Consider the following 16,495-nt stretch of genomic DNA (forward strand, 5'->3'; position numbering starts at 1 on the left):
CCTAACATAACATCGGGAGGCAATTGGTGTAAGCCCGTCCAGATGAGACGTGATCCGCAGGTCTATTGCCTGACGCTGCTGTCAATCCCGTACGGGGCGGTGATGTTCAGCCTACCGGAGCGCGCGAGTTGCCGAAGCGCACGTCCGACACCGGAGGAGAAGTTGAGCAGCGGAGCCTTTTATCCTCTCCAGGTTGCTTTGCATTGCTCTTACTTCAACCAGGAATTAAAGGTATTACTCTGGTCGCAAAGACATCCGTGAAATAATGGCGGACAGTAGAAAGTTCATCGAGAACCTCTCTGGAGCAGGGAAGTCCATCGGCGTCTTGACGAGCGGTGGAGATGCTCAAGGTATTTCTTTTCTTTAACAAACCGAATAGGATGTATAGGGTGCTTGTTTGGTCGACATCAAGGCAGATTGACTTCTTTGCTGATCTGATCATTACACATCAGTGCAACAGATGATAACAGAAAGGCGCGGCAGTTCCGGGCTTTAAAATGACGCTAAAATTACTTTATCAATACTTTTATAGCGATTGCGAAGCATGTTTTCAGTCGTTAATGAGCCTTCTAAAAAAACGGATTTTTAAAATATGATTGGAATATGTTTATAAATAGATAGTTTAGGGTTAAATACATAGTTTATAGATAATTTAATTAAAATAATGAACTGGCATCGCTGATGACAGCTCGAGCGTCATGACAACGCGTAAACTGCTCGTGCGACTTTCATCGCAACTGGAATATAATATTTATGACGCAGCATTTAACGTTACGTTATGTCATACGTTTTATGCTGACATTGGCTTTGCTATACAGTCAGCCTAAATCTTGAATGAATGAAAATTCATTAAAATTCGTTAATATGCCTATCTTTTGCTTTTTGTCCGTCTATGTGTTTCCTGTGCATCTTTGTGCGCATCGCGTGTAATATTTGTTAATGTGTCATCGTAATACATATATAATGGTAAGGATGAGTGCGCGTCTACGTGATGGCAGGCAAGTATTAGAGCGAGACTCCCATGATTCCGTGATCACGTGGGAAAAAACGACGGCATCCCAAGTGCGCGCGGGTTAAAACAAGCCTCGGATAATCATTTCCGCTCAATGCATGCATGAAACGTTCATTGTTTTACGGCATGTTTAAGAGAGAAATAAAGAGGTCACGAAGCGTTGTTTTGCTCAGTGATGCAATGTCTGACTCCCTTTATTAGCTGCATCTCAGTTAGAAGAGACAATTGTATTCTCCACAGAAACATGTCCTGTTACTGTTGAATGTGTGTGTGCACATTTCCTGCACCAGCCTAAAACAATAGTTTTATATTTACAGTATACAAGAATGAATTATATAATGGGAGTTCATAGGAAAAGGGTGTATTGCTGTATTGCACTGCTACTCCTAGAGTTTCCACTTTTCACCCTTTTGACCTTGGTTCATATAGTGATGGCACTATGTTTCCTAGCAACGGTTTCCTGACAGCAGCCCTCCCATCACTATGGGTTAGGCTGGACATTGCCTCAGGGGAATAGATGCTTAATTTAACTTGTCAGATCACAGCACTTTGGGGAACATACTGAGCAGAGCCTCCACCTTTCATCCCTCTATTGTGCCACAAATGGTCTGGAGATCTTTGTTGATGGTTTAAAATGACCGTTTTGATGCATCAGAATTTGTGAATGACCAGTCTTTTCTGTATTTCTTCATGTAGGTATGAATGCAGCTGTGAGGGCAGTGGTCAGAATGGGAATCTACGTAGGAGCAAAAGTTTATTTCGTCCATGAGGTGATTTTTCTTTTGATTCCTAAGATCTAAACTACTATGAACCTATATATTCCTATGTATTCTCTGTGAAATTTATATAGGACATTAACTGTTTAAAGACAGCATGAAACGGAAGTTGAGATAGTCTTTACTTCCCTACTGTGACGTATATCTGAGTGAAACGGTGTCATGACAAATCGGGTCCTCCCTTGAAATCGGTTCTCTATCAGCAGTTAATGGTTATACTAAATACATTAAAACGATGTTAATTTAAAATATATATCTTACTATACAGTGCATAAAACAAATTGAACACAATTTCTTTCACTTGATAAACTGTTAATTAATTAATTAATTATTAATAATAGCCTATTAAGTGAATAATTGAACATCATTACATTCTTTTTATAACGGAAATATTTGGATATTTAACATGTAATGATGATTGTGAATACATGAAGGGTAAGTTCAAATGCATGTATAAACTAAGCTATCAGGCTAATCAGGTAACTGCTGTAGTACATAAGCTAACTAATACAGACATAAATTGTCATTATTAACATGATTTTGTAGTAATTGTAATCAGGCGCTATTGAGAGTATCTATTCAAATCAATTTGAGCCAATGGGATAGCTTGGGGTCCTAACAGAGACCCGATTTCGAGGGAGGATCTGATTTGTCACTGCAATGGCTTTTCGAACAAGAAAAAATGTAGGCCGGGACTTGATTTTGTCCATAGGGAATTGATTGGATCGTTGCATGGTTGTGGTTTTCTATTGGTCGATCTCATGTGAGTGACAAGTTGTCACGCCCTCGCACCAGTAAACACATTAGAGAAGACAAGAGATGTTGCTACAAGAGGGAGGGAAGTTATTTTGATTAAAGATTACGAGGCCACATTAATATAAAAAAATGATGTGCATGAATAAATAATTTATAATAAATTCTACAATATTCCATTAATAAAGCTGTCCATTTTGATTTCATGGTGACTTTAACTATGCTGCGATGTAGTGGTTAAGGGTGAGGACGGGTAGCCAGAAGGTTGCACTATGTGCTCCGATCACGACACTAGCAACCCTATGTAACCCCCTGTAGTCATTTCATGTTGGTATCTATGACCTTTACTGTGCAGTGATAAATAAAGAATCTAGGATTACAGCAAGCAGCATTGTTTATGTGGACCACAAAGGACATACATGAAAGCTTGTCACAGATAAAAGGTGGTGTCCATAAATAAATGTTTTTTTTCCCTCAGGGCTACCAGGGCATGGTGGATGGAGGTGACAACATCAAAGAGGCATCATGGGAAAGTGTTTCCAGTATGTTACAAGTGGTAAGCAAACTTCCATATTATATTAAAAGCTAAAAAAACACACAAAATTGAGCAAGCACACAAAAATAGAGAAGATACAGTGCAGGGGTGTTGTTGGAGCTGCAGATTTTTTTTAATTTTTTTTTAATTATAATTAAAAATAATTAATATAATTATATAATAATTAATATTATTATATTCTATGTAAAACATACAAATGTAATACATGTTATAATATATATATATATATATATATATATATATATATATATATATAATGTTTATATAACAATATATATATAATCATATAATATTATAATATATATACAGTATATATATATATAATAATGTAAATATGTTATATAAAGTTATATGTATATATGTTATGTAATGTAAAACATTTTCTGTCCAGATTTTCTGTATGCATCAAATACTGCTTGCAAGCAACACCTTCATTACCTTCAACTTCTAATGTGATGGATGATCCATAAGTAATATTATCTGTGATTTTTGTGTGACAACACTACAGTGTAGCCTATTTTCTTAATGTCACTGTATGTGTGCAGGGTGGCACTGTGATTGGCAGCGCCCGTTGTAAGGATTTTCGTACCCACGAGGGACGTTTGCGTGCTGCTCTAAACCTGGTGCAGCGTGGCATCACTAACTTGTGTGTGATTGGTGGAGATGGCAGTTTGACCGGAGCTAATCTCTTCAGGGAGGAGTGGAGCGGACTGTTGGATGAGCTTGTCCAGTCAGGTAGCAGAGTAGGAGGGGCTTATACATGGGATGAAGATTTGTAATTTCTTACTGTATTAATATAAAACCTGTATATTTTTCTATGTATCTATGATTTGTTTCTCTCTCCCAGGTCAAATCACTGAAGAGGCTTCCCAAACCCATTCTACGTTGCATATTGTTGGGATGGTTGGCTCGATAGACAATGATTTCTGTGGGACAGATATGACCATTGGCACTGACTCAGCACTGCACAGGATCATAGAAGTGGTGGACGCCATTATGACCACCGCACAAAGGTATATGCTAACAATTACATTACAAAAAAATCCCAGTTATTCCAATCAATTTAAATTTGCAAACATTTTTGTTGCCCAACAGTAGGGCATGGCGCTAACCAGGGCCCCAATACCCCTCACCCCCACCCCTGACCCCTGACCCCAGTAGCTTACACACATACTTAACTGTATATCGTCGCCGTTGGGCGGAAACCTCATGTCCAAAATCGATACTATCAAGAAATGGGGGAAAAAAAACATTGTATTTTTTAAATAATTAAACAGTGTTGTCAAATTTCATATTGTGGCTTATCAGAAACTTGCATGTGTCATTATATTATTAACATTCTACCACAATCAAGCTCAGATGGAGTTTGACCAGTGGATGTCGGACAGATGTTTTGTCCATCATTAGAACAGCTGCATCTGAGGCAGCAAGTGCTTTGCGTTACGTTTTCATCAACTTACAAGTTATAAAGTTTACTCCTCAAATACATAAAACATTAGCCTTTATATATGTAGTGTTTCTTGAATAGAAAACACTACAAAAGAAAATGCTGTACTTAATCAAACAAACAGTTCTTTATTTACCTTTTTGCAAACAAGCAAAGACGGTCCAAACTGCATTTGGCACTTCATTCAGAGGCAGGTTTGAATGACAGTTTGAGGATCCAGTGGAGTTGCGAGGTTTAGTTACAAGCTCTTTTTAATACGTTTCATTGGTTAAATATTTGCAAAACCCACAGATAGACGTAAAGGGTGACCAATAGTAATGAATGGATTTTTTTTTTTTAAATGATGAAATATGGAGATACGAGTTTTCTGAACGATATGTGTTAAAGTGTTTTACTATTAGAGTGAAATAATAATAATAAATCATTATTTCTCCTTAATGTAATTGCCCCCTCCTTATTGTAATTTATTTTTTTATATTGTGTGTCTTTTAGCCATCAGAGGACCTTTGTGCTGGAGGTCATGGGTAGACACTGCGGGTAAGACCATAGACTTGAAACACTCAAAAAGAAACATGTGTTTATAATCAGCATTAAACCATGTGTGTATGTGTGTTAGGTATCTAGCATTAGTCAGTGCTCTTGCGTGTGGAGCTGACTGGGTGCTGATTCCAGAAATGCCTCCCAAAGATGGCTGGGAGGAACAGATGTGTCACAAACTATCAGAGGTAACACTCCATACACAGAAACATGCACACAGAAACATACAGCCACGCTCAAACCAACTAAAGCAGAGAGACTACTAACCTAACTACGTTGTTCAGTAGCGCAAGTAGCTAACAAGCTACCGTTTACAGCAGTTGCAGTGTAGCCTGACCAAACATTGCATCACTGTTTTTTAATGTTGCATTATATTGTGCATGGAGCTTTGCAATCGAGCAAGCTGAAGTAATTTACATTTATTCATTTAGCATGTGCTTTTATTCAAAGCGACTTACAAATGAGGAACATCACACGCAATTTGTCATCAGAGCCAACAGTATTTGTGGAGATTTCAAGTGTGAGCTAGATTAGCACACAAGCTAGAGCTAAAGTGAAATGCAGAAATGTAGAGAAAGAGAGAACTATATATTATTTTGAATTAAGAGAATTATATTAGAGATAATAATATGAGAATGAGTATATATTATATATTATTTTTTATGTATCCTTTTAAAAATATAAATGTTTAAAAAAATTATTTGAATAATTTATTTGAATCTATTCTTTAATTGTAATAAATAATGATATATATATATATATATATATATATATATATATATATTACCATTAGAATAAATGTTAGAAGCAGCTTTCATTATCTAATATTAATTGAGTAACACTGAATCCATTGAATCATCACTCAGTTGTGTTCCTGGAACTCTTTCATTGTTTTATGTTGTCTTTTTGTAGAAAAAAGAAACATGTAATTAAATACTGTAATAAATATAATAAAAATAAGTGTTTTCTTATTAGTTTAGTATAAAAAATATTTGTATTAATAGATTAAGTTTGATGCTGTCACTAATTGATCTATTGTTTTTGTGCCAGAAAAATGCTTCTCTTTTTTAACTGAATCATATAATCTCAACTGATATTTAGATTATTTAATATCTTATAGCTTTAATGTACTTAGCCATTTGTTTTAGTAGCTTGTAGTGTAGGAAGACACTTTTTCTATAGAATAACTTGACAGTACTAGCTTGTGGTTTAGCTTGCTACAGTTTCCCAAGCAGCTGAACACATTCACACAACACACTCATGCATACATGCCAATTCACACACACACACACACACACACACACACACACACACACACACACACACACACACACACACACACACACACACACACAGCATGTTTCAGTCCTCCAGTGTTTGTCCTGCAGAGCCGTTTGCGAGGTTCTCGTCTTAATATAATCATAGTGGCTGAGGGAGCCAGAGACAGAAATGGAAACCCCATCAGCTCTAATGAAGTGAAGGACGTGAGTATCTTCTCCCTCTTCTCACCAGTGTGTATGTATGTACGAATGTGTGTGTGCGTGCTTTTTTTCCCTTGTAGAATCGTGCTGATAAGAAACGGCTTAATATCATCATAGTAGCTGAAGGTGCAATAGACCATAACAACAAGCCCATAACCACAGACCTTATAAAGGACGTGAGTAATGCACAGCTACAGCACATTTATCAGCCTATAAATGACAGCTTTCCTTCTCAACAAAATACTTCAGAATTTATTTATTTTTTACTTTCTATGTCCTTATTTTGTTGTTGTAATAACAAATGCATGTTTTGGATTTGAGTTTTATCTTTTTGTGTAAGTATCAACTGTGCGTGTTTCCATGTGATACTTCTCTTCATTTAGTACACTGATTGTAACAGTTTTGATCTGTGTGTTACTTACATCTATGCCTTTAAGTCACACACATTTCTCTTTCATCATGCATGTCTGTGGTTATGTTTGCTGCGCTTGCCTTCAGAATAAACCCCTTTAGAAATATTGCTATGTTCATGCATGCATGTTTTAATTCATGTTGGAGTTTTGAGCTTGGTTTCCAAGTTCAGTCTGACATTATTAATAAATCCATCTACACTACTGTTCAAAAGATTTTTTTTTTCAAATAAATTAATACTTTTAATCAACAAGGATGGATTAAATTGTTCAAAAAATTGTGAAAAAACACTAAACCACAATTTTTTTGTTCTTTTGAACTTTCTTATCCTCAAAGAATCCTTAAAAAAAAAATCAGGTTCCACAAAAATATTAAGCAGCACAAACATATTAAGTTTTCAATATTAATAATAATAATAATAATAAGTAATGTTCCTTGAGCAGCAAATTTGCATATTAGAATGATTTCTGAAGGATCATGTGACTCTGACGACTGGAGTAATGATGCTGAAAATAGAGCTTTGCATCACAGGAATAAATTACATTTTAAAGTATATTAAGTCAGAAAACAGTTATTTTAAATTTTATTCATATTTCGCTATATTACATTTTTTATGAGTTTTTGATCCACTAAATGGTGATCAAAAGAGACTTACAGTAAGAGACTTGTTTAAAAAAAAAAAAATCTTTTGAACAGTAGTCTTCATGATCATGCTGGATCTGTTTGAGGAACATCTGTATTTGAGTTGAAGTGAATATTGTGTGACTCTCTACTGCAGCTGGTTGTACGCTGTTTGGGGTTTGACACGCGGGTCACCATTCTGGGTCACGTCCAGCGAGGAGGAACACCCTCTGCCTTTGACCGCATTTTGGTATGGTCCTGACTGTATTTTATTGAATTAGACAAAACACACTTTAGCATGTTGTATTTACTCTCTATCACACAGTTCTCTATCTCTCCTCTGGTCCTCTGTAGGCGAGTCGTATGGGAGTGGAAGCCGTGCTGGCCCTGTTAGAAGCGTCTCCTGGCACTCCGGCGTGTGTGGTGTCTCTGTGTGGGAACCAGGCTGTCAGGGTGCCTCTGATGGAGTGCGTTCAGATGGTGAGAAAGGAACTTAACTAATCACAGACTTTTGGGTTTTAAAGTTTATGGTAACGTTTATTAAATCTGGGAGCTTTGGTCTAGCAGTTAGAGCAAGTTCCTGTTTCCTGTCGTCTTTCCACATCTGTATCAGTAAAATTGGTTAGATTTAATTGAGATTTTTTTTATTACAGAGTTATACTTTATATTGCTGCATATAGACAACGTGGTCCATACAAACTTAAAATTAACAGCCAATCCTGAATCTCAGTTTAGTTCAATCAAAATAGTATTTGCTTGTAGTTTGATGCTCTGTTTGGGAGTTTTGGAGTTGTCAGTTTGATAGTTTGTCATACTACAGACGCAGGAGGTCCAGAAGGCCATGGATGAGAAGAGATTTGAAGAAGCTGTAAAGCTGCGTGGCAGGTAACACACAAAAATCATAATTTTACTCTACAGAGCAGATGTCAATGGAAAAAATATTCATAATATCCGTTTATGCACTTTTTATCACAACAAGAAATGTCTGAATGGCTTTTAAATCCTTTTACTCTTTTTTTTGTATTTTAGAAGTTTTGAAAACAACCTGAATACCTACAAACTCCTGTCTCACCGCAAGTTTGATACTGAATTTCCAAATGTAAGTCAGTCATAATGCGAACAAGACATAATGTATATTTTGTACAACATGTTTGGTCTGATTGAGCCACTTTCTGTGATATTGAAAGCTCAATGTTTATTTATTTTCTTGTGTGGATGAGGATGGAATGCTGGAAGGCCATTGTCATGTATGTACTGTACATGGAATATAGAATAGAATAGAATAGAATAGAATAGAATAGAATAGAATAGAATAGAATAGAATAGAATAGAATAGAATATAGAATAGAGAATAGTCAATGCTTTGTCTCCTGATTAGGTTTCTGAACTTTTCCATATATTTTTAAGTCTAAAATACACTATATACAGGAGTGCACATAACTGGTGTGCATGCGTGGTAAAAATAAACGATGCACAGCAGAAAACGTGGAGGGAAGTGCTTTTGAGTACCAACATTTTTGGGGACAGGGACAGGGAGTAGGATTTTTCTCCATCTCTGGTAAGATTAGCAATCATAATGATCCATGAGTTGATCCGTGATCCGTACAGACCAGGCCCCACGATTCGGCACACATGTGATTCGCAGATTAACTGCTAAATTTAACCATTATAGAGTGTGTTTTTTTTAATTATTATTATTTATTTATTTTTACTATTCTCTGAATCTGAATATAATTTAAAATGTAATGTATTCTTGTGATGGCAAAGCTGAATTTTCAGCATCATTACTCCAGTCTTCAGAGTCACATTATCCTTCAGAAACCATTCTAATAGGCTGATTTAATGCTCAAGAAACATTTATTATTATTATCAGTGTTGAAACATACAATTTCAAGATTCTTGATTGAATATAAAGTTCAAAAGAACAACATTTATTTGAAATCACATTGACATGAGGCTTCCACAGATCACTTAACAAAACATGCACTCTATAGAATACAGTAGATTCAAAGGTAGTTGCATAGACAATAAAAATAGAACATTTTATCCTGAACGTGAAGAAAGTTAAAATCAGAGGCACATGACCACAGACCACATGTACATGATTACAGTGCTTTTTTGAGTGATTTACTCACAAATGCAGCTTAATCCAGGATTTTGTTCTGTTGTTTTGGTTGTGTATCAAATAAGACTTAACAGTGTATTGTTCTATAAACATTTCTGCATGTCTTATGCAGTCTATGTAATAGCAGGGAGCAGATACTTTGAGCTCACTTTGAGGCCTGACTTCTGATTGGTTATATAAACCTTCCTTTTAAATGGTTTTGTGTTTCATTATGTGTATGGTGTGTGATATGCTCTCTTCTCTTCACTAGAGTTCATTTAATGTGGCCGTATTGAATGTCGGCGCTCCTGCAGCTGGCATGAACGCAGCCGTGCGTTCGGCCATCAGGGTCGGGATCACAGAAGGCCACACTATGTTTGCTGTTAGTGACGGATTCGAGGGCTTCTATAAGGGACAGGTAACGCAACACAAACTAACAGACCTTTATGTATAATTGGTGTTTCTTTAAATATGGACACTTTTTTATGTTGATGATCTTAGGAACTTTTCAAAAGCTTTTTATATAGATATTTCATTGTTTTACTCTTCTCCCAGAGCCAGACTTCAAAAGATTTTAAAATAGGAAAATACATTTTAAAAACATTCAAAGAATTTTTGATAAAAGAAAGTTTGATAATCTAAACAAACAGTGAAGTAAATGTAAAAAAATTCAAAAGGTAAATTATTTATAATTGTTTTTTTGTTTTGTTTTTACAAATATTACATTGTTGTGGCATTATTTTCATCACAACCAACAATTTTACCTTTAAGAAAGATTTTTGAAACGTACAATGTTACTGGTAAAGATAATATATTATTATTAGTCTGTGAAACACTGTGAGATATATAGACGTAGCATATAGACGTGTGTATATAAATCAGTCCCTTGCCGAATGAGATAAACAGTCATGATTACAGTAAGCCCATTATTCCCTCCCACAATCCCCTGCTGCATTGTGCTCAGTGCCATATTTAACCTAGTATAGCATTACAGATCCACTTTATACTACTTGCCTCATTCAGAGGAAATGGTGCTAATGCTCTGTGTATTCTAATTAAATGCAAGTTTGAGGAGTTTTCTTGATTGTTTTTTGCCCAAATATCCCTTAAATGTGATTGTATGTTTCCAGTGGTTTCACAAGGTTTCTCTTTGTAAGAAATGAATGCTTAATATCTGGGATGTATATTATGAGAAAGAAAAACAACATTAAACTCTTATTGACAGTATTAAGTATCAGTGATCATACTTTTCAGCATAGCAGTTTATAAAGAGTTAACAATTCAAAACTCAAGCAAAGGTCCATGATCCCATATTTACTTAGATTTGTTCTGCAGATAAAAGAAATAAAGTGGGGTGATGTTGGGGGCTGGACAGGCCAGGGCGGGTCCCTGCTAGGCACAAAAAGGTAAGATTATATTTCTGAGGGCCGTTTTCAGTGAAAAAGACACTGATATGCTTTTATGCACTGAATAAGATGCTTTCTAATATCCTGAAATATATTTTTTCAGAACTCTCCCAGCAAAACACATTGATAAAATTGCAGAACAAATGAGCATTCACAACATCAATGCTTTACTGGTTATCGGAGGATTTGAGGTATGTAATGTAATATTTACAGTATTTGTCTACATTTATGTACATATGTGTATTAATAAGTAAAATAAGATTATGATTCTATAACTTTCTTGCTATTCATTATGATCATGTGCAATTGTGTCTCTTTTTTGTCATAAAGGTGCAGTACAGGATTTCTGAGAAACGCTGTTAATATTTGAAATCACAAAAACAAACACACTCCTACCCAAAAGGATCACACCCCTATCTTGATAGCCCCACCCCCAAATTCACCAACACCGTATGCAACACAGGCATTTCCTCCCCAATGAGTGGACACGCCCCTTACTGCTGATTGGCTACACGTGCGTTTTGGTGCTCGGTCCGAAACAACGTTTCGTTTCTCAGAATTCGCTTACTGCACCTTTAAATGAAGCCATGATGATATGTTTTATAGTATTTATTACAAATTGTTATTTACAGACGAGAAACAGTAATTTACAGTGTTTTTATTTTCTATTGCTACCAGATATTAATTAGTTTGTAACAAAATAATATTTAATTTAATAACTGAGGCACAACATTTATTTGTTTTGAAATTATCTTATTTCAACAAAACATATCTTACAGTATAATAAATAGATTAAAATCATTACATTATACACTACAGTTCAACATTTTTGGGGTCAGTGAGATTTTTCAGTAGGAAAGAAATTAAAATGCATAATATATTTATAATATTTTTATTTGTAATTATTATAATATAAAACTTTTTTTTTTTAAATAATATCTTAATATCACTGTTTTTACTGTTTGTAAGTCAACTGTTTATGCATCCTTAGTGAGCATGAGAGACTTCTCTTAAAAACATAAAAAAAATCTCACCAATCCCAAACTTTTGAACAAAAGATATGCAATAGTCAATGCAATAAATTACTGAAGATACTGAACTATTTACTGACGAAAATCTGATAACATGCAGTATTGTTGCAAAAAGGCTCTTCATCAATATGGTGACACATTTTGTATTTTTTCCTGATCTTTATAATATCATGTCGAAAAGACAGTAAGAGTTTCAATTGTTTTGTGTTTCATCTGTCATTTCACAATCGTACTGTAAAACTTCTACATAAATACTTCCAGTCTCTTCCTACCTTCATAATAAAAGTGGGCATGGCTCCCTTCCGCTTCTTAATATTACCCATAATTCTAGCCAGTGACCCGTAAGTCTTGCTCTGACCGCAGGCATATTTGGGGTTGATGGAGCTGCAAGCAGCTCGTTCCAAACACACAGAGCTTTGTGTTCCCATGGTGATGGTCCCGGCCACTGTGTCCAACAATATCCCCGGCTCAGATCTGAGCATCGGGGCAGACACGGCCCTCAACGCCATCACGGATGTAAGATGTCACACACTCGTGTCAAAGAGTGTGTGTGTGTGGGGGGGTGGGCATGTATATCTGTTTGTCAAGAGCACTGTCAGTAAGATACGCTGAAAGGTCATGGCTGATGATGACCAACCTCCCTGTCAGGAAACACACAGGTCATACGCGAAATACTTGAAGGATAAATTACATTTTGTGAATATCGTAACAGTAAGCCTAGATCATTTTGGATTTTAGATGCAAATGTAGAACTTATGCAGAAAATATAAAGTGTGATAGAGCTATATTTGGTGGAATAAGGTATATTTATATGCATTAGGGTGAGGGAAAGTTATGTCTTTTTCAGTTTAGGTAGAGCTATTTAACAGGGTGTTTGGTAGAATTATTGATAGAGGATGATGTAGGATTAAGTATGTTTACATGTACAGTTACAATCAAGCTTTTGTGGGTTTTGGGTAGTCAAGCTACAGTTTTATCTGACTTAGTACACACGCTTAAAAATAAAGGTTCTTTATTGGCATCTATGGTTCCATGAAGAACCTTTAACATCCATGGAACCTTTTCATTGCACAAAAGGTTCTTTATACTGGAAAAAAGATTTGTTACATTATTAAATATTCTTCACACTAAGAAAACAAAATAGTTTTTTTTAAAGAACTGTTTACTGAAACGTTCTTTGGGGAACCAAAAATGTATCTTCTATATGGCATCACTGCAAAAACTTTTGGAACCTTAATTAAGAGTGCATGACACAATATGTAATCTTATACAGGGCCGTAACAACCATAGACATTTAAGGGGATGAGATGTTGCCAAACTGTCCCCCAAATATTCTTGATGCTAATCTGCTGCACTTCATTATGTTTTAAAAGTTTTAAAAGTTGCATTTTAGGCTGCTCTGTCTCTGTGGTCTAACAGTGCTTATCAATGCTAAAAAGATTGAGATGGCCAATCAAATCAAAGAATGCAGGCCTTACTGTTCACAGGAGCCCAACGCTTCAGTTTTAACTGTGAACGAGTGTAAATAGCTAAGCAAAACTGTTTTATGATAGAAATGTTTAATGATCAATGGTAATATTCAGTGATGGGAACCACTCAACTTTTTAAATTAATTCATAACTGAATGTGATGAGACAAGAAACATTAACAGAGGCCTTAAATTTACATACTTTAAGGACATACTTTATTTGCCATAAGAGTTAATGTATGTATTCAAATAAAAATACTATTTGCAAATAGTACAAATTAATTAACAATCCTTTAATTATTTAATTCATTTAAATAAAAAGATTATTACTACTTTGGTTTGGTCCCCCCAATGTTTGAGACATGATTATGGCCTTGATCACCTCTGTCTTTCAGAGCCTGCACACAACCGTTCAGGCAAACTGTAGTCCAATTAACATGCATACATACTACAACTACACTGAAAACAAAATTGGTGTAGAAACTATTTTTACTCAGAAATTGCTTGTAAATTTCACAAATAATGACAGAGAATCTGCAAGTAACACATTTAATTAAATGTGAAATTTCAAAGACTGAAATAGTATTTTATTGTAAAACGTACTTCGATAATCATGTTTGTATTTACAACTTTGAAAAATATTTTTTTACAGTGTAGTTTAATCTCACTCTATAAGTGACATTTAAAACAAATTACCTTTGTCCGACTGAAATCGAACTTTTAAAGTGCATGTAAACATACTTACAGTGCTCTCTGGATAGAGCTTTGATTTGTAGCATGAAGTAAAGCTGCATTTGTTGGGGTGGGATATCGCCGTGTGTGATGATGGGCTGAGGTTGGTCACTGCGGCCTGACTGAATCAGCGTGTCTGGAGACGAACGCATGTGGTCACAGCACAATCTGTCACCCAGTCCTGCATCTGACTGTATAACTGTGTGTTTGTACCCGTGGTGTGTGTTTATATTGCAGGCCTGGTCCAACAAAGTAGCACAATCATAATGAGATCCAAATTGCAATTTTTTTTGCATTTTATGTTTGATTATAATGCATGTGCTGCCAAAATGATCTAAAAGTTTTCCATTCTGTTTCATTTATCAATATACCTTTAGTTATATACACTGTGAGATGAAGATTAATATACTTATTAATCTTGTACCTTTGAGCTCAGTTCTGCTGTATAAGAAAAAAAAAATATATATATATATAAATACTTCTGAACAAATTAACACATGAATTAATGTCCTGAGACTAAGTATTAGGAATTGAGTTCAAAAGCATTTGACCGTGAATAACATCACTAACAAATAAAACCATTTGGTCAATACAGAATTTTTCATTAATTTTAATGGGAAAACTTTAATGTATATCCTATTTATGTCGTGGAATAAGCTTTTATTTTGTGTTTCAGCAATAACAAATAATTACATGCTCCTAAAATACTCTTAATCACTGATGCTAATGGATTAATGAAATATTTCTTATAAGTTAAAACTGAATGATTATGGACACCATTCCCTGCTAACAAAAATATCTTCTAAGAACATTTTGCTAATGTTCCCATTTAGTTAAGAAAACTTTATTTCTGAATGTTCTCTGAACTTTCAAAACATTTTATGTCAATGGTAAGAAATAATTCATTTTATCATTCTTCACACGTTACTCTTGAATGTTCTCCGAACATTCTGAAACTAGTAACAATAAGTTTGAACCAATATTATATTAACGTTACTGGAAGAATATTGTCAGAACGTTAGCTAAAGTTCTCAGTCTTTGTTAGCTGGGTTTTGTGGCACACTGCCAATTTCATGCATTATTTTTTTCAGTTTAAATTCATACTGCATATGCTGTCCATAGACATTAAGTTGTACAAATCAAATCAAATGTAAGTGCGACTAACTGCATGCTGTTTTGGGCCTGGCCTGATGTCTTGTGTGTTTCTGTCTGCACGTGTGTGTTTTGTTGTGCTGTTTAAGGTCTGGTTGTGCTGCTGTTTGGTGTGGTTGTGCAGTCGGTCACACTTTGGTTATTGTGAGGTTTCCTGCTTTCTAAATAACTTGCCTCAGTCACCATTTAGCCAATGCCATGCCCACGTCACGAGGATCTGGTGGTCAACTTTCGACTTAGTCGTCTTGAGCAGACAGGAAACACTTTTTCCCTCTCAAAACAGTCAGAAAGGACGTCCTGTTTTGTGTACACTAGTAAGAGAGTAAGTGAGCAATCGTCCTAATGCATGTGCACTGCTGCAGGCCTTTGAGAGTTTGCTGCAGCTGGTGGATGCCCGCAGCAGTTATGAGGAGTTCTGTGTGCCCATGTGCATGCTGCCCGCCACCATCAGTAATAATGTAGCCGGCACTGACTTCAGCATTGGCGCTGACACTTCCCTCAATGCCATAGTGGAGGTAAGACACACCACCCTCACCCGGAAAGCCAGATGTCGATTAGTACAGTGGAAATAAAAAGAATTTGTCAGACTGTATCTTTAAAGGTGCACTAAGTCATTCTAGGTAATCTAAGACTGAGACAAAAAAACAAATCACAGCATTCTTGGATTTTATACTGACACCTACTGTGTGGATTCAGCATCACACGCAAGAAAATGTTTTTGGTTATCAGTACCATTGTAGAACTTCCCCTTTCGCATGAATGATTCATTTATTCCAAGAGGAAGTGTACAGTAATGGGGGTTTACCAAGATAACAGGTGTGTTCGACTTCATGTGGCGCTGCGCAGACCGATCGGCATCTGACTTGAAGCACTGCATGCGGAATTGCGGATTAGAAATTTTGTCCGACTTGAGACAGCTTCATTGTGACATATGGCATCAAAGTACCGCGAGAGTGATTCGAAAGCAGCGTGTCCAGAGCGGCTGCATAAGCTCTGATGACCACACAG

The 16,495-nt window shown here is 35.8% G+C and overlaps 1 protein-coding gene across 9 annotated transcripts in view; it reads left to right on the forward strand.

Moving 5' to 3' along the window:
• The window catches only part of pfkpb (phosphofructokinase, platelet b), a 23,108-nt gene continuing 6,613 nt past the window's right edge, over window positions 1-16,495 (forward strand). Inside the window, exons 1-17 of one of the 9 annotated variants that reach the window (XM_084119772.1) lie at window positions 1-350; window positions 1,709-1,782; window positions 3,020-3,097; window positions 3,643-3,832; window positions 3,945-4,110; window positions 5,037-5,081; window positions 5,161-5,269; window positions 6,470-6,565; window positions 7,752-7,844; window positions 7,949-8,074; window positions 8,415-8,479; window positions 8,624-8,693; window positions 8,815-8,841; window positions 9,970-10,116; window positions 11,034-11,104; window positions 11,208-11,295; window positions 15,850-16,002. In XM_084119772.1, the coding sequence (XP_083975898.1) occupies window positions 266-350; window positions 1,709-1,782; window positions 3,020-3,097; window positions 3,643-3,832; window positions 3,945-4,110; window positions 5,037-5,081; window positions 5,161-5,269; window positions 6,470-6,565; window positions 7,752-7,844; window positions 7,949-8,074; window positions 8,415-8,479; window positions 8,624-8,693; window positions 8,815-8,841; window positions 9,970-10,116; window positions 11,034-11,104; window positions 11,208-11,295; window positions 15,850-16,002 (1,683 nt within the window). In that variant the 5' untranslated portion in view covers window positions 1-265. Of the gene's footprint in view, window positions 351-1,708; window positions 1,783-3,019; window positions 3,098-3,642; window positions 3,833-3,944; window positions 4,111-5,036; window positions 5,082-5,160; window positions 5,270-6,469; window positions 6,566-6,642; window positions 6,739-7,751; window positions 7,845-7,948; window positions 8,075-8,414; window positions 8,480-8,623; window positions 8,694-8,814; window positions 8,842-9,969; window positions 10,117-11,033; window positions 11,105-11,207; window positions 11,296-12,498; window positions 12,652-15,849; window positions 16,003-16,495 lie in introns of all 9 variants that reach the window. The other 8 variants (XM_084119771.1, XM_084119769.1, XM_084119777.1 and 5 more) reach the window with 8 other exon arrangements.

This window comes from Abramis brama (genome assembly GCF_963993115.1).
Source record: "Abramis brama genome assembly, chromosome: 7".
Classification (NCBI taxonomy): domain Eukaryota; kingdom Metazoa; phylum Chordata; class Actinopteri; order Cypriniformes; family Leuciscidae; genus Abramis; species Abramis brama.